Source organism: Notolepis coatsorum (assembly GCF_963971535.1).
Source record: "Notolepis coatsorum genome assembly, chromosome: 1".
NCBI lineage: Eukaryota > Metazoa > Chordata > Actinopteri > Aulopiformes > Paralepididae > Notolepis > Notolepis coatsorum.
The window spans coordinates 213,619,467-213,636,004 of NC_140165.1; the positions used below are offsets into that span (position 1 = coordinate 213,619,467).

Sequence of the window (16,538 nt, forward strand, 5' to 3'; positions counted from 1 at the left end):
TGTGTGTGTGTGTGTGTGTGTGTGTGTGTGTGTGTGTGTGTGTGTGTGTGTGTGTGTGTGTCCTCCCGTATCTTTGCATTTATTTCCTCCCTCTCTTTGCACCTGTGTTGCTCAAGTCAAGTCAAGTCAAGTCAAGAGTTTTAATTGTCACGGCATACAGGTATACAATGAAATGCGGGTGGTCTACAGTGTGCTCAAGGTCTGAGGGGACATTTCTGACCATCTGTTTGTGTGTGTTTCTGTGTGTGTTTCTGTGTGTGTTTGTGTGTGTTTCTGTGTGTGTTTGTGTGTGCGTTTGTGTCCCCAGGGAGGACGCAGAGGCTCCCAAGGCCAAGCTGGTGAAGCCCAACTCTCTCTCCTCCTCCCGCTCTGGCAGCTCGCGGTCCGGCGCCTCCTCCACCCAGTCCATGGTGCACAACAGCGCCCAGCACGGCCGACGCCCACGCCCCCCCGCCGTGGCGGCCCTCAAGGAGAACGGACAGCCTCCGGGCTTCCCCCAGTCCCCCCCTGCCTACTCCACGGTGGTTCCCCCCAAGACCCCCGAGCCCCCCACCACCCCCAAGTTCAACTCCCGAAACATGTCCGGGCCCACGCCCCCCACCCTCATGGTCCCTGCCCACACCAAGGCCTTTCAAACTGTGTAGGACTGGGACCAAGCCCCGCCCCTTCCTGCAGCAGAGACCCCCACCCCTGCCCCCACCCCCCACACACCCATCCCACAGACCCAACCCCCTCCCAGTGACTAAGACTCTTCCGTTTAACAAAGAAATGCAACTAGTAAAAAGGATGTAATTAAAAGAATCAATACTATAAGTCCCAAAGTACTTTTAATGAATGCATACTTAAAAAGGGAAAAAATAAGACATGCTTGCCCCCCCCCCCCCCTGCTGACTTACATAAAACATCAAAACCAACAAAACAAAAACAAAACCTGAGGCTCGACACAGTTTGTGTCTCTGCTAAGAACTCTTTTTTTGAGATCCTTCTTTTCGCGACTTGACGAGGACGCAGGGAAGCACCGCGCGTGTGCGTGTTTGTGTGCGGCGAGGTGGAACGAGCCCCTGAGTACAGCCTTTATTTATTTATCAAATCAAAAGAGACGGGCGCGCAGAGGGAGGAGGGAAGAAAGAGCGGAAGAAAGAGAAACAGGGACGATTGGATGAAAGAAGAAAAAGGAGCTGAACTTAGAGTCAGTCGGGTGCCGGCGGGGACGTGCCGCTGCTGTGTGGGAGAGTGATCCAGGTAGGGTGGAAAGATGGAGAGAGAGAGAGAGAGGGAGAGGGAGAGAGAGAGAGGAGAGAGAGAGAGAGAGAGAGAGAGAGAGAGAGAGAGAGAGAGAGAGAGAGAGGGAGGCCATGACATCTTCTTGATTGTTTTGGGAGCAGAGGATCTTTCTCCAACTCATTCAACCGCACCACCCCCATTTCATCCGCTCTGAACCCCCCCCAACCACCACCTCCACCCCTCAGCCCCAATGCCCCACACAAGGTGCTCAGCTATGTGGACAGTGAGATCACCCGCCCCCCAATGATCTCTCTCATCCGCCCCCCCCCCCCCCCCCCCATGCTCTCTCTCATCCGTGGAAAGTCGCGAAAGGTCCTCCTGATTCTCCCTCTCTAATGCAGCTCATCTGCTTTTGCCACTTTTGGAAGGGGGGGGGGACCTCCGCCCGCAAGGAGGATGCAGAACTGACACTGTCGCATACGGCGACGGAGCTGTTAATTCCTCCCCGCGTCCACGTCCAGATCTACGGACATCCTTTATGGTACTGAATATATCTTCCCTGAATGAATAGAAAATCAAATATCTATTAGGTCCATAGATATTCATGACTTTGAATATAGGTGGTAAGTGTTCTGTGAATCCAGGGGGATCCTTGTGTTTTTGTTTCGTTCCATTTGATTCTTCTCCCGGGTGGTAAAGGGTGATGGAGCAGCTGGACGGGGACAGATTCACCGGAGCACGTGGACAGTTTTAGGCCTTTGTTTCTGGTGCGTAGGTTTCCACGTCAGCACATCTTCAGACGGGCCACGCATTCTAGCTCACGGAACGCACCTCCAGCCAGTGGCCAGAGGGGGCAGTGCACTCGAAGCGCCTCCCGGTGGCCAAAAAGGGCAGTGTGCTCGAAGCACCTCCAGGTGGCCGGAGGGGGCAGTGCGCTCAGTGCACTCGAAGCGCCTCCCGGTGGCCAGAGGGGGCAGTGCGCTCGATTAGCCAACGTCTACATTTCACCGATGATCGATGTGGGCGAGAGCAGCTACACACAGCTCTGTGTCTCTCTGAAGAAGTGCCACCAAAAAGCCCAGGGATGGGTTATTGTTGCTTTGTTTTCTTGTTAGTTTGTTTTTATTTTTTTTACTCTTTTTATTTACCACTTTTTTCTGAAATGATATACTGAAACCAAAATCTGTAAAGAAACACCATGAATGTGTGTTGGACAAAGACGGTTGAGATCATCTCACCCCCCCCCCCCCTCACCCCCAGCTTCCCACAAGGTACTGAATGGATATTGGAGCTAGGCACAATGTATTGACCTTGAAGTTCAATTTCACGTTGACTTGTGGCTGATTGAACGGGAGGAGAAAGGAGTGTGATTCCGTGAGACTTCAATTGCGTGCAGCGTGCGTACGGTGTTCACCCCACCTCCCCCTACCCTCCGTACTCTCTCTCTCCCGGCTCCGGGACAATGGACCGGCACTTGATTGCTGTCTCGCTGAATCACCGTCTCCTGCCCGGTCATTGGTCGAGCCGCGCTATCAGCCAATCCCCTTTGTCGGATTCTCAGACAGACCCAGTGCAGTTTGATTGAAAGTCTCAGAGAAAAAAGAAAATAAAAAGGGATAAGTAGCCTATCTAGTGTGCCTTTGCAAAGCCTCTCCCCCTTTGACGGTTTTTGTTCTCTCTGTACCTTATTGTCAGCGCACCAGTGGTTAAGTCTCTGTACCTTATCGTCAGCACACCAGTGGTTAAGTCTCTGTACCTTATCGTCAGCGCACCAGTGGTTAAGTCTCTGTTCGCGGGTCCTAGCTCCACGAGAGTCACCGGTGACAAACACCTGATAGATACAGCTTTGACAAACCGAGCCCAGCGTTATCGCGCGCGCAAACCTAGTAAGCACCGGGCGGACATGAGGTCGTCATCCTCCCTGAGAAAGCAATCCCACACCACAGGGCAGGGGTGTAGCTCCAGATTCTGGGCCCCATGAAAGAATGTATTTGTAGGCCCCCACTCAATTTTTTTTTGGCCATTTTTTTATTGATGAAAACGCATAATATGGTTTTTACCTATACATTTGGATCAGCAGTTCAGCACCTGCACTGTTGGTGGGTGAGCCTAGTAAAGGATGTCGCATTGCGTTCATCTTCAATGAATGGACCAATGCAATAGTCTACCAAAGCCCCCCCTCTCTCTATATATATCTCACACACACACACACACACACACACACACACACACACTTCAGAAACAAACATAGTATCAATGAAAGCATCAATAATACACCTGAGTGATGTCTAGAAAAAAAAAAAAAAAAAAAAAATGTTGGCCCCCCCCCCCAGTGCTGGGCCCTTGGAATCATCCTAAGCTACCCCCCCCCAGCTACGCCCCTGCCACAGGGACAATGTATATTCTGTAATCATAGTGTTGTTTTATAATGTACATACAGATAGATATACGCACATGATGTCATTTAATTTAATAGATAAGGCTACAGTATGTAGGGAGAAAAATGTCCTATGGGGAATGAAAAATGCCTTTTTTTTCTTTTTCAACAAGAAACAGTGGTTTGTATCTGACCAGGGAAGCTTGTGTGTGTAGTATGGCTGTGTATGCGTGTGTGTGTGTGTGTGTGTGTGTGTGTGTGTGTGTGCGCGCATGGATGTTAATTCAGTACAAGCCCTTGGGCCACACCCACACATTCTCAAGTTAGCCACTCATTCAAGCGGGAGAGAAGGAAGCAGCCAGGCATAACCTCTATCCAACAGGGTTTATTTGAGTTTCCGGTGACTTATTGAATTGGATTCCGTTTCACAGGCAGCGGTCGTGTTTTTGTCGGCGTCTTGAGACAAGGCCCGTCCATAATTCATAGTCATCCTCCGCTCTGGGGCCCCTCTGCATGCTCTACCTTAGCATAGCTACGTATGTGTGACAGGGCTCTGTATGTTGTGACGGCATCTTGTCACACACACGCATGTGCACACATAGTATACACGGGAGTATACACGTGAAACACATACAGGTACACACAAAAACATATACAGGTACACACAAAAACACATACGGTTACACGCAAAACACACAGAAATGCCCCTGAAAGCCCTAACGGCCATCCATGTGATTTCTGTTCCGTCAGAATAAATGTGATGGATAGAATGCCAAGAGGTATTACTGCTGACTGATGGAGCCAGGCCACTGAAGGCAACACAGGAGGGGACATTGTACAGTGCATTACCCAAGACACACACGCACACAATGAAGCATCACAACAGAAGAAGATACATAACCACTCCCCTCTCTCACACACACACACACACACACAATAAAGCATCACAACTGAAGAAGATACATACTCACTCCCTCTCTCTTTCACACACACACACACACACACACACACACACACACACACACACACACACACACACACACACACACACACACACACACACACACACACACACACACACACACACACAACTAAGCATCATAACAGATGAAGATACATACTCTCTCTCTCCCTCTCTATCTCTCTCTCACACACAATGAAGCATCATAACAGATGAAGATACATACTCTCTCTCTCCCTCTCTATCTCTCTCTCTCACACAATGAATTATCACAACAAATGAAGATACATACTCTCTCCCTCCCTCCCTCTCACACACACACACACACACACACACACACACACACATACAACTAGCATCATAAGAGATGAAGATACATACTCTCCCTCTCTCTCACACACACACGCACACACACACACACACACACACACACACACACACACACACACACACACACACACACACACACTCAGAGAGATCCATGCTGCTATGCATCTTAACATTCTGTGTAGCAGATGCTGCAACACTGTTTTCATGGGAGTAGCATTGGGAGGGGAGGAGGTATACCAGGATTGATATGGAGCCAGGACTTTAGGCTCCGCCATTGAAATCCCCATCAGCACCAGTGATGGAAGTAGCGCGGTGGAGGGTGGGACGCTCCAAGTCTTCCAGCTGTTAAATTCCTCCAAGCTTTTTTGATTTGCTTTATAGCAACTGGAGGTCTCAGGTGGCAAATTCCCCAGTTTATGAGTCTTCGCGCAGCATCTCTCTTCTCATCTGTGCTGCCGGCTCTGTGGACTGACAAACCCGCTTGGTTTCCCCGGCAAATTAATCTTGAGGGGCCTTTGTCTGTCGCGGCGGAGATTGGAAAAAGGGGGAAAGCGTTAATAAAACCTCAAGACTTTTCAGCAGCACAGCCAACGTCTTCTTCTAAAGCGGCACCCACCGCCCCCCACCCCAACACTATATACTGTTGTCATCAACATCCAAAGGTGCCGTACGTGAAAAACGATTCATGTTATGATTATCCTTGCATTATATTATAGGAATATGAATCTTATGTAGCCGCCACGGTTTTTGTGTTCTATTAAAAACAGTTTTGTTTCTGTTCCAAAAAAGAAAAAGAAAAAAAGCAGACAAGCATGGCAAAGTGAAGCTCAGAGGCTGCGGTTCAGCCCTGTGTGTCGGTAGGGGTGGGGGGGTGGATGTATTGTGACGTCGGAGAGAGAAGAAACGCAAGGGGCACGAATCAACCTCGCGGAGGAAAAAGCAAAGGGACCTGCATGTCATAGGAGATCCAGCAGATGAAACGGGAATGCTTTGCTTCGATGTAACCCGTAAAACTGTAGGCCTATTCGGCTAAAGAAAAAAAAGAAAAACAGTAAAAAGAAATAATTAAAAAAAAACGTAAAAGACTGTAAATATATTCACAGGAAGTTTTATGGAGCTTTTGTTTTTTGTTTCTTCTTCTTCTTTGTTTGGATTCTCGATCCGTGTACTTTGCACTTTTTTCTGCGTGCTGTGCTCATCAGCGGTCCGGGTGGATCTGGGTTGGTTGGCTGTTTCTCTAACAGGATTGTCAGAGGAAGACAGCTCAGCATGGCGTCATGAAAGGGAACTATAAGCCACTCACTATTCTTTTTGTTTTCACACGTCTATTATTCTGCAGTTGCTTCTCTTTGGTTTTTGTAAAGCAGTACAGGTTTTTATTTTTGTTTGTCTGTTTGTTTGTTCGTTTGTTTGATGAAAACAATCCATGTAAATATCACAAGTAAAAAAAAATGTATATTTTTACGACTTCTGAGTTATTACTATTTCATTTGCAAATAAAATATTCAATGACAAGTTATTTGGCGTGCTGGCATTTTATTTTTTATTATTGCCTTTATTTGTCTGTGATGCTCCCGGAAGCGACAACACTATCAGCTGGGCTGACTGGAATGGTCATAGCAGAGAGGAACCGAGACGTGGAGCTCACTAGTTACTTCTGTCACCGGCTCTCCGAAAGCAAGCAGACAAGGGACTCTATGAAATGAATGGAGTGAGACGTAAAATAGCTTATACCAGTAAAAGTAGAGGAGGCTTATTTGATTGAGCAACAGATTTGCCATGTTTAGTGTCTTAGAAATATGTTGACATTTTAAACTCGGAATGCCATTCAGTTGATCTTTTTTTTATAAAAGGGATTTCTATATTTTGGTGCATATTGATGATATATTTCACTTCTTGGATGATTTACAAGCAACAAGGGTACACTAGGCCAGGGGTTCCCAAAGTGGGGGTTGCGAGCCGCCGCGGGGGGGTCGCCAGATGATTTAAGTAAAAAATTTATAAAAAAGATATTATGCAGTCAGGCCACTGAACTTAGAAGCAGGCCAGGCCAGTGTTTCTAGTTGCAGCAGTGCAATAGTTAGATAACCTAGGTGGGGAACAACCAGGAGATCACTGCAACTCACACAAGTTGGAGAACTATCTCTCTCTCTCTCTCTCTCTCTCTCTTGCTCTCACACACACACAAAGGGAGCCGCATGTGATTGGTGGAGGCGGGACCCTTACAAAAAACTGTTGTTGCTAATCATTGACACATGCTAGCCTGTAATAATCCCCCCCCAGAAAAATCTACTTTGCATTTGATATATTGCAAATATATGCCATCACACAAACTGGCATTTAAAGGGTTAGAATTATAAAATGAATATGTGGTGTTATGATCAGGGCTAAAGTTGAATAAAAGATTGTATTATTTTCAATCTGACATTACAAAAAAACTGAAAATCCATCAAAATCAGTGTTGTTGCTAACAATTGTTGTTGCTGTTTTTTAACAATAATTTGTGATGCCATCACAAACACTGGCATTTAAAGGGTACAAATTAAAAAATTCCTGCACCAGAATGCAGGAAATTAAGTCTTTGTAACAAAAGATTTCCTGGTGGGGAACCCCCTGCTTAAAAAGTGGCCTGACTGGGGCTATATTTTGCACTATATTTCCTGGCCTGAATGATTTCCCCAGTCCGGCCCTGGTTAAAAGCCTCCCATGCTTATTAGTGTGTGTGCGTTTGAACGTTTGCATGTTTCAACCATACATTTCCATTTATATATAAAAAAAAAATGTTTACCTCCTATAATAGTGGGGGTCGCGGCTCTCTGCCACCGTCGCGGTCTGAAAAGTTTGGGAACCCCTGCACTAGGCTAACGACGTGGCTAGTTTGTACATCAAATTGAGAAAATATGATTATAATAGCTCCAAGAAAACAAATCATGCTTTCAATCATGAAGATAATATCATTAAAACCTTTATAATTGTGCATTTATATTGTAGACAATGATTTTTATCTTAGGTTTGCCTGAACATAATATGTAAGAACTGTATTTGGTATTCTGAATGGCTAATATTGTAGCGTCTGCTATTAATTAATGACTCACCAACTCAGTTGTTGTTTCTCATGTCGGTTTATTTATCACAGGAATACTGGTCTTAGAACATTGACTGGCCTGGGTGTATAATAATAATAATAATAATAATAATAATAATAATAATAATAATAATAATAATAATAATAATAATAATAATAATAATAATAATAATAATAATAATAATAATGGGATGGGTACCGAATTCGGTACTTTTGAGGTACCGAACCTAAACACGTTGGTACTACCGAGTATCGATTCAAGTGAGATACAAAAAAAAAGTATTCATTTGTTTTTTTACTTTTTTTAAAAAATGTTTACCTTTTTTCTTTTCATGTCAACGTTCACACGCACAATATATGCTTACCTAGGATTTTACTTGATTCAACAACAAAGCAGTCGGAGCAATGGCAAGCCGAAAACGGTCGAAATTGTAGTTATTTGAAGTTTGGATATTTTTTTTCACGGCTGAGGTAGGTAAATAAAATTTCTTGAGACTAAAGTACCGAAAAAAAGGTACCGTTGGGTACCGGTATTGATTCACAGGTACCGGTACCGTATCGGTTCAAATGTGAAAGGTACCCATCCCTAACTCAGAAGTCTTTATTCGGCATGCAACAACATGCAGTGATGGGCGGCACACACATGCGCTGTTTTTTTAGGGTCGCCGATGCGATTGAGCTCTGCACTTGACCCATCCCGTCGTCCTTCCCCCCAAGGGCAGCCGGGAGCAGACAGGGCGTCGGCGAGGTACCGCGCCCGGGGACCAATCCAAGTGCTCCTGCCCGTCTTCGTCAGGGAAGCGACAGCGTCAGCGATCTGTTTTTCCATTGGGTTTCTCTTATCTGGGGGGGCAACCCTTGTGAGCACGGGGAGAACATGCAAACTCCACACTGAAAGGCCCTTGAGATACCCACCTGGGTACCTGGCAACGTGGAAACCTGGTCCCCAAGCGGGAATCGAACCCAGGACCTTCTTGCTGTGTAGTGTTACACCACCGTGCCGTGTATCACCTCTGCAGTACATTCATAGACTGAACTCAAACCCTCAGTCGGTCAGCCCTTGCCCCCTCCCCTCCACCAACCCGCAGGCCCGCATGAACAACAGTGTCACCTGCCCGCCCCTGGTTGGTAGAGAGCAGAGTGACAGCCCAGCTGACCAATGACCCAGATACTAGGGTCGCTACAATAATAATACATTTAGAAATATTTTTTATGTAGATATCCTAAATAGATTATGGTATATATTGGCAGCCAATTGCAATCAGAAACACGAGAGAAACACACCTACTGTATATTATAATATATCTTTGTAAGTTAGTTTAGCTAACATTCAAAATGTTTGCTGGTTATAACGTTTTTGTTTAGCTAACAAATCAATGCTGTTGAGAGCTAGCAATCAACAATAACATTTGACTCAGTTAGAATACTTCACACTACACTATTTGATAGAAGGCACACCAACTCAGAGATATTAGGCTTACAATCATTTACTTTTTCTACAAAAGATAAGCCATTTGCAGAGAGGAGAACGAGAAGGAAGCTGGATGCTATCCTGGAGAACCCCTCCCATCCCCCCTATGAGGAGCTAGCAAAGGTGAGGAGCACGTTCAGCCATAGACTCACCCACCCCACAACAAATCACCTTGGTTAGTCCTTTGTGCCAGTCAGGCTCCACAATCTAGGCAAGGATCGACTTGGTTAACTGCTGGAGAACTGATCGACATTCCACCACTGAACCCTGCATGAACTCCGGTGCACTTTGCACTTGGACTGACATATTCATTAATTAATCTGTTAAGCTGTCATAAATCGATCAATAGAGACTGTATTAGATCCCCAATTATCATATCATGGGGTATCATTGAAAAGCCACACTCATTGGCTACAACCCTGTCAAACATTTTTGAGATCGCCAAATGATTGACGGAGCTAGAGCCCCCGGAGGTCGGGGGTGGTAATGTGTACTTTGGCGCACGCCTCACATATTGGCATGTAACTCGAGAACCGCTGAACGGATTTTGTCACCTGAAAGGGCAATTTACAGGCAACAAATAGGGCTTTAATTATATCTATATATTGTATTAAAAGAAATGCACACCCGAGCCTAGAGGTCGGCAAAGTGGTGCGTCGCGAATCGTCCTCATGAGGGCCCACATGTGGGCCCTTGGATGTTAAGAGGTTGTTTTTTTATAAAAAAAAAATTAGCCAAGAGTAAATACCATAACCATATCAAAACAGCAGTCAAAGTGTATATTTACCGATGTTTTATAAGATTGACCGAAAATAAGAATCTATCGAAAAAATGCTAATTGTATCTCTTTTATCGTAAAACCGAGAGGAAATGACTAAATCCAGATGTAACCCTGCCATTGGAAAGAGGAGCATTTTCCCTATCCATAGATGTATGATTTGGCCATAATAAGGTCAAGTTCAAGGTCAAATATGAATTGATCATTTAAATGCATTATCATTTATTACTGTATCTACAAATCCTTCTGTTTAATCATCTTCCATTTATTCATTTGCTTAGATTTTTTTGTACACTTGATCTCAAGAAGGTGCTGAATGAGCTCAGTGAGCAAAATCAAAAGAACCTCACTGTTTTCATGGTGTTATTCACCGGCAGGTCCGGCACAGATGCAAAAATAAATCATAATTTATATTCTCCTTTTTTTCATTACAATTTACTCAAGCATAGTAACAGACACAATATTTCTGACACTGGAAATACATACCCACAGGTCCCTAGACATGCTAATTGACCTTGTAGAAGTGGAGCAATCTTCCATTTACTTAGGCATGTACCTTTAGGCGGAATTTCTGAAAATAGGGCTACAGCTTAACAGGTTCTCATTTTCAATCATATTTGTATACCCTATGTACATTGTACATGTACATGTAGATTATTATTATCCTGGTTGTTTAGATCCGTATTCACCTGTACCTCTCCTCTCCTTCTCTCTTCACATCCATTGCTGTTGCCGCTATGATGACACCTGAATTTCCCTACGGGGATAAATAAAGATTTATTTGTTTTAGTAGGTCTGCCAATTTCATCTTAAGTACGGTACTTCAACAGGGGGGTGGGGGTCCCCTCCCTGCGCATCGTGATCACCCAGAGGCTCGGTGATGGCTTCTCTCGGCCCGAGTGCTCTCTCTCTCCTCTCTCTCTCTCTCTCTCTCTCTCTCTCTCTCTCTCTCTCTCTCTCTCTCTCTCTCTCTCTCTCTCTCTCCAGCCTCTCAGCGTGATGCGCGCACGCCCGCGGCGACGAGGTCAGAGATATCTATTGACCTGTCAGCCATTTATTGACGGACATTCATCTCTTTCCTCTGAAAAGTTCTCCTCCTCGCGTTGACAATCTATTGAACTGGCGAGATGGAGTGCCTGTGTCAAACCCAGTGGCGGCCGCTGCCGCTGGTGCCTTGTGGGTCGCAGTTCACGTTAATAGGTCGAGTTGAAAATGTAATGCTCTGAGATGCTCTGGAGCAATCTCTCTCTGTCTCTCGGATCAATCAAATCAAATAATTAACACATGTATGTTGTCATTTTAAACAACTCACCATTCATTCATTATGCATCAGCAGCAGCTAAATAAATGTTATAGTTCACAACACAGCAGCGCGTTTTGAATCGCCAGCCTATTATCGTCTCAGCAAGCACAGTCAATACTTTTTTCCGTAGCCGCATTTCGCGGAGACAGCTGTGTATAGCGAGAGAGAGAGAGAGAGCGAGAGAGAGAGAGAGTTACGTATCATGTATTAAACTAGAGTTAAGATCGCTAATCTACCTTGTTGTTGGCTTGTTGATAAAGTATATCCACTCTATGGCATTGTCCATCCAGCCTGTGTTGATGTCCATCCATTGTGCGCATCCATATAGCTTGTTGTTAGCCAACAAGCTGTGTGAGTGAAGAGCTGTGTCTTTGTCCATTTCCGCCTCGAACAGCCTGCAAACTACCTGGCGTTCTATCGCCATGCTCTAAGACAAACTCTAACCATAACCAACTTTGAAAGAGTGCCTAAGCTTAACAGTCTAAAGAACTTGCAGTCACGGTACGCTCGTCTAAGACAAACAGCTGCCTGCATCATTCTCACAACAACACTATCTCCACCGATCACCAACCTAGGAATAATAACCTAGAAATTGGATTCGGCCAATGATTTGTCCGTCTTTCAAACGGTGTTGATTTGATGGATTTAACAGAATTATCCAATTCCATGGTGGTAGCTTTAGCTAACTATAAATCGAAATGAAAATACTCAGTCCTTGAATAAACCTGGCGCATTCTCTCTCTAAGCAAGAACCCGAGAAATGCGGCTATGGAAAAAAACTGGCATCGCGTCGGCCAATCAGAGCGTCTCCACGAAAATGCGGCTATGGAAATTCTTCACGGAAGTTCACGCTGCTGGGCTAGACCGCTTCAAATTGCGCTCGGATTCCAACATAATAGTCATATTTCAACGCACAACGCCGTATGCACTGATTGGCTGTGACGGAGACAGCGATCAAACTGTGACGCGCACTCAGAGCGCGATCGCTTCTAGCCCTCGGGCGAGAAATACGAAAAAATAAAAAAAACGTCACTTCCTGCTCAAGAAAACGATGTTTTTTTAATTTAGATAATAACGTTATATTGTGCATTGGAAATACAAACATACTTAAAATGAGTAAATAGTATTCATTTTAAACATGTTTATATTATTTATAGGGCTATAAAACACAAAAACGAAAAAGTTTTATTGTCTTCTTCTCTGATTTAACAGCAGCTGGCCAGCAGGTGGGTCGGCGCCCTTGCGCCCACTAGTGGCGAGCCGCCACTGGTCAAACCTGGTTAAAGAGATGAGGTGTGACTTTATCCCCACCTCAAGGATGTAGAGTAAAGGAGGGACAAGGAGTCACTGGAACCACAGATTACTGGGGTAAAGGTGACAGTATTCGAGAGAGCGTACACAGATAATCCAGTTATGGGAGCAATAACACGCCGTCCTTTCTCCGACATCTGCTTGTTGGGTTTGCTTGTTGTGCACGTGCCCAATTTACATGTTTTTCCAGAGCATCCGGCTCTGCATCCATATTCAACGATGTCAAATCTCCGAGCCCACATCACATTTTCTGCGCTCGCCGCCTCTGTGTCCCTTTGTTGCACATGATTAGTCGTGTGTGATGACACTGTCATCTACCCCCTCTTACTCAAACACACCCTCCCACGCACACACAAACACACACACACACACATGCATGCATGCATGCATGCATGCACAGACAGACCAATGCATACATAACTGCAAGGACACATCTCTGTAAATGTCAAATCTTGTTATGTTGAATTGAAAAAGAAAAGACATATTTTGGAGGCGAGAGAGAGAGAGATGCATGTTGTCTCCAATTATGGGAGTATAGTGAATGTCTGACACTGTGCTGTGTTATTAGATTATGAGATCTTCAGTGACGTTCTAATTGGCCAAAATGTGATTACGATGAAGATTTGTGCTCACTGAGATAAAATTATGGGAGTATAGTGAATGTCTGACACTGTGCTGTGTTATTAGATTATGAGATCTTCAGTGACGTTCTAATTGGCCAAAATGTGATTACGATGAAGATTTGTGTTCACTGAGATAAGATAAATCATAATCTTTTTTTCTTTTTTTGCCACAAGCAAGTTTAACCAGTTTAATTAATATCAAATCACATTCTGCTTGTGGTGTCTCTGTAATCTGGAAAGTAAAGGTTCGTAGATTAGCCTCACAAGAGCTTTATAATTCAGGCTCCAGTTAATCACCTAAATAATTGCGCCCCCTGGTGTTAACAGGGAATCCATCACTATCTGTTATCTGTGATGTTGATAGTCAGTTTATACTGTGATAAGAGCTATGTTCCGGAATGAGATTTACCCACTATCAATTAATCTCATTCACATCCTCAGTCTGTACTCAAAGTACAGTATGTGTAATTTAATGATGTACCATGGGAGCTGCTAAAAGAATAATCCTGGACCCAGTGAAAAGGTTTGACACTAGCTGCAAGTACCTTGTATGTATTTGATATGTTAAATCTACTGTTAATATATCTGTGAGCTGAGGAAAGATGTTACTTGTCATAGGACATTAACCTTATCTGTTATCAGCAGATCTAATTGCCCGGCTACCCAATTAAAATTAATATAATCTCATCATAAGCCTGGTTTGTAATAAAAAAAAAAAAAAAAAAGAAAAAACATATCTAGAGCAGCACATATGAATTACCATCTTCCCTAACAGCCTCACACCCATCTACAGCACAATGATGAGAGTTATGAAAACACATTTGGTTGAAGCTCCCCCTGGTGGCGCATTATATTACTTCACACAGGTTACATGCATAGGTGGCACTGAGAACAAAAAGTTCTCTTTTGATTGTCTACAATCAAATGTACATTTACATATTCACAGGCTTGGCTGATCTATTGTAGCTACACTGTGTGCCAGGTGACAAAAAGGATTTCATCATTGATCCCTGAAATAGTAAATGGTGGATTCAATAGGCATTTTACAATTACATTCAGGTAAATCCAGACAAATACAGTAGTTGTTCTCTATTTGAATCAGTTTATTTTTGTTTTGGGAAGGGGGGGGGGCTTCTATCAGGAGTCCAGTCGAAAAGAGATGTTGCTTCACTCTGCCACCACCTGGATGACGGGGACTACAAGACTGACACAACCAGACCCCTGGGGGAGTCATCCTCATCTGTCATACATATTGTATCATCACACACTCCTATGCAGAACTGTCTCTACACCAGCAGATACAATGATAGGGACACACACCTAGTTAAAGGTCATCTCAGCATAGCTGAGAATTAACCAAAAGAAAACATTGCTGCCTCTTGCCAAGAACATAAAGCTCTCTGTTGCCAACGCAACCCGCTCCACATTAGTAGGAAGACGTAGACTTAGAACACACTTCCACAGACAGGCCTAGACTTAGAACACACTTCCACAGACAGGCCTAGACTTAGAACACACTTCCACAGACAGGCCTAGACTTAGAACACACTTCCACAAACAGGCCTAGACTTAGAACACACTTCCACAGACAGGCCTAGACTTAGAACACACTTCCACAAACAGGCCTAGACTTAGAACACACTTCCACAGACAGGCCTAGACTTAGAACACACTTCCACAGACAGGCCTAGACTTAGAACACACTTCCACAAACAGGCCTAGACTTAGAACACACTTCCACAGACAGGCCTAGACTTAGAACACACTTCCACAGACAGCAGGTCTAGACGTAGAACACTCTCACAGACAGCAGGTCTAGACGTAGAACACTCTCACAGACAGCAGGTCTAGATGTAGAACACTCTCACAGACAGCAGGTCTAGACGTAGAACACTCTCACAGACAGCAGGTCTAGACATAGAACACTCTCACAGACAGCAGGTCTAGACATAGAACACTCTCATAGACAGCATGCCTAGAAATAGAACACTCTCACAGACAGCAGGCCTAGAAATAGAACACTCTCACAGACAGCACATCTAGACGTAGAACACGCTCACAGACAGCAGGTCTAGACATATAACACTCTCACAGACAGCACATCTAGACGTAGAACACGCTCACAGACAGGCCTAGACATATAACAAAATGACCAAATCACAAAAAACAGGCCTCAATGTTTTGTCAAAACCCACAACAATCAGCTGTCAGGCAAAAGCAGGGGAATCCAAAACAAAGTTTAGTTTTAGAAATACCTGACACGTCAAATAAAGTCTGGTCATTACAATGCTATATGACTTCTCTAACAGACACGTGGTTTGGTTTCATGCTACACATCCCATTACCCTAAATGACTCCACACTAATAAAATAAACTACTGACAATACTACATTTACTAAGAATGTTATTTTTGGTGTGATAAGTGTCCCCACAATTCAGGACATAATGCCTATAGACAGAATGAAAAGCCATCATCATTCAACCCACACTAATGAGGAGACAGACTCCACCCCCACACACAAGCTTTGGAAATCCAACTTTCTCTCTGAGAGGCAGAGATGTACTTTGTAAATTGAATGCCGCAAATTCACTGTTCACCACATGTGTTTGTTTACAATTACCAGAACACAAGGTTAAACACTATGACATCATTAATGCAACTCTACATAGACACATGGTGTGGCTGGTCTCTCCATGAGTCCATTTCATTACCACGGGAAGATACCGATTTTATAACCAAGCTGCTAAAGTGTCACCCAGATCGGCCAATTCTTTAACGAGTGCAGTGACCTTCACACACACACACACACACACACACACACACACACACACACACACACACACACACACACACACACACACACACACACACACACACACACACACACACACACACACACACACACACACACACACACACACCATAAAAGCTCACACACAGACACACACCCATAAACACACACACAGACACACACACACCCATAAACACGGACACACACACACAGATACACATACATACACACAGTCACACACACATACCGCCTTAGACAGAGCTGCAAACCATAATTATATAGT

General features: G+C 44.3%; 1 protein-coding gene across 1 annotated transcript in view; it reads left to right on the plus strand.

The window, feature by feature from the left end:
• The window catches only part of clmpb (CXADR like membrane protein b), a gene marked incomplete at its 5' end in the record, with an annotated part of 25,681 nt that extends 19,270 nt beyond the window's left edge, over positions 1-6,411 (plus strand). Inside the window, one exon of the mRNA XM_084308824.1 lies at positions 308-6,411. Coding sequence (XP_084164950.1) covers positions 308-644 — 337 coding nt within the window. The 3' untranslated portion in view covers positions 645-6,411. The remainder of the gene's footprint in view (positions 1-307) is intronic.
• Positions 6,412-16,538: the final 10,127 nt, after the last annotated feature.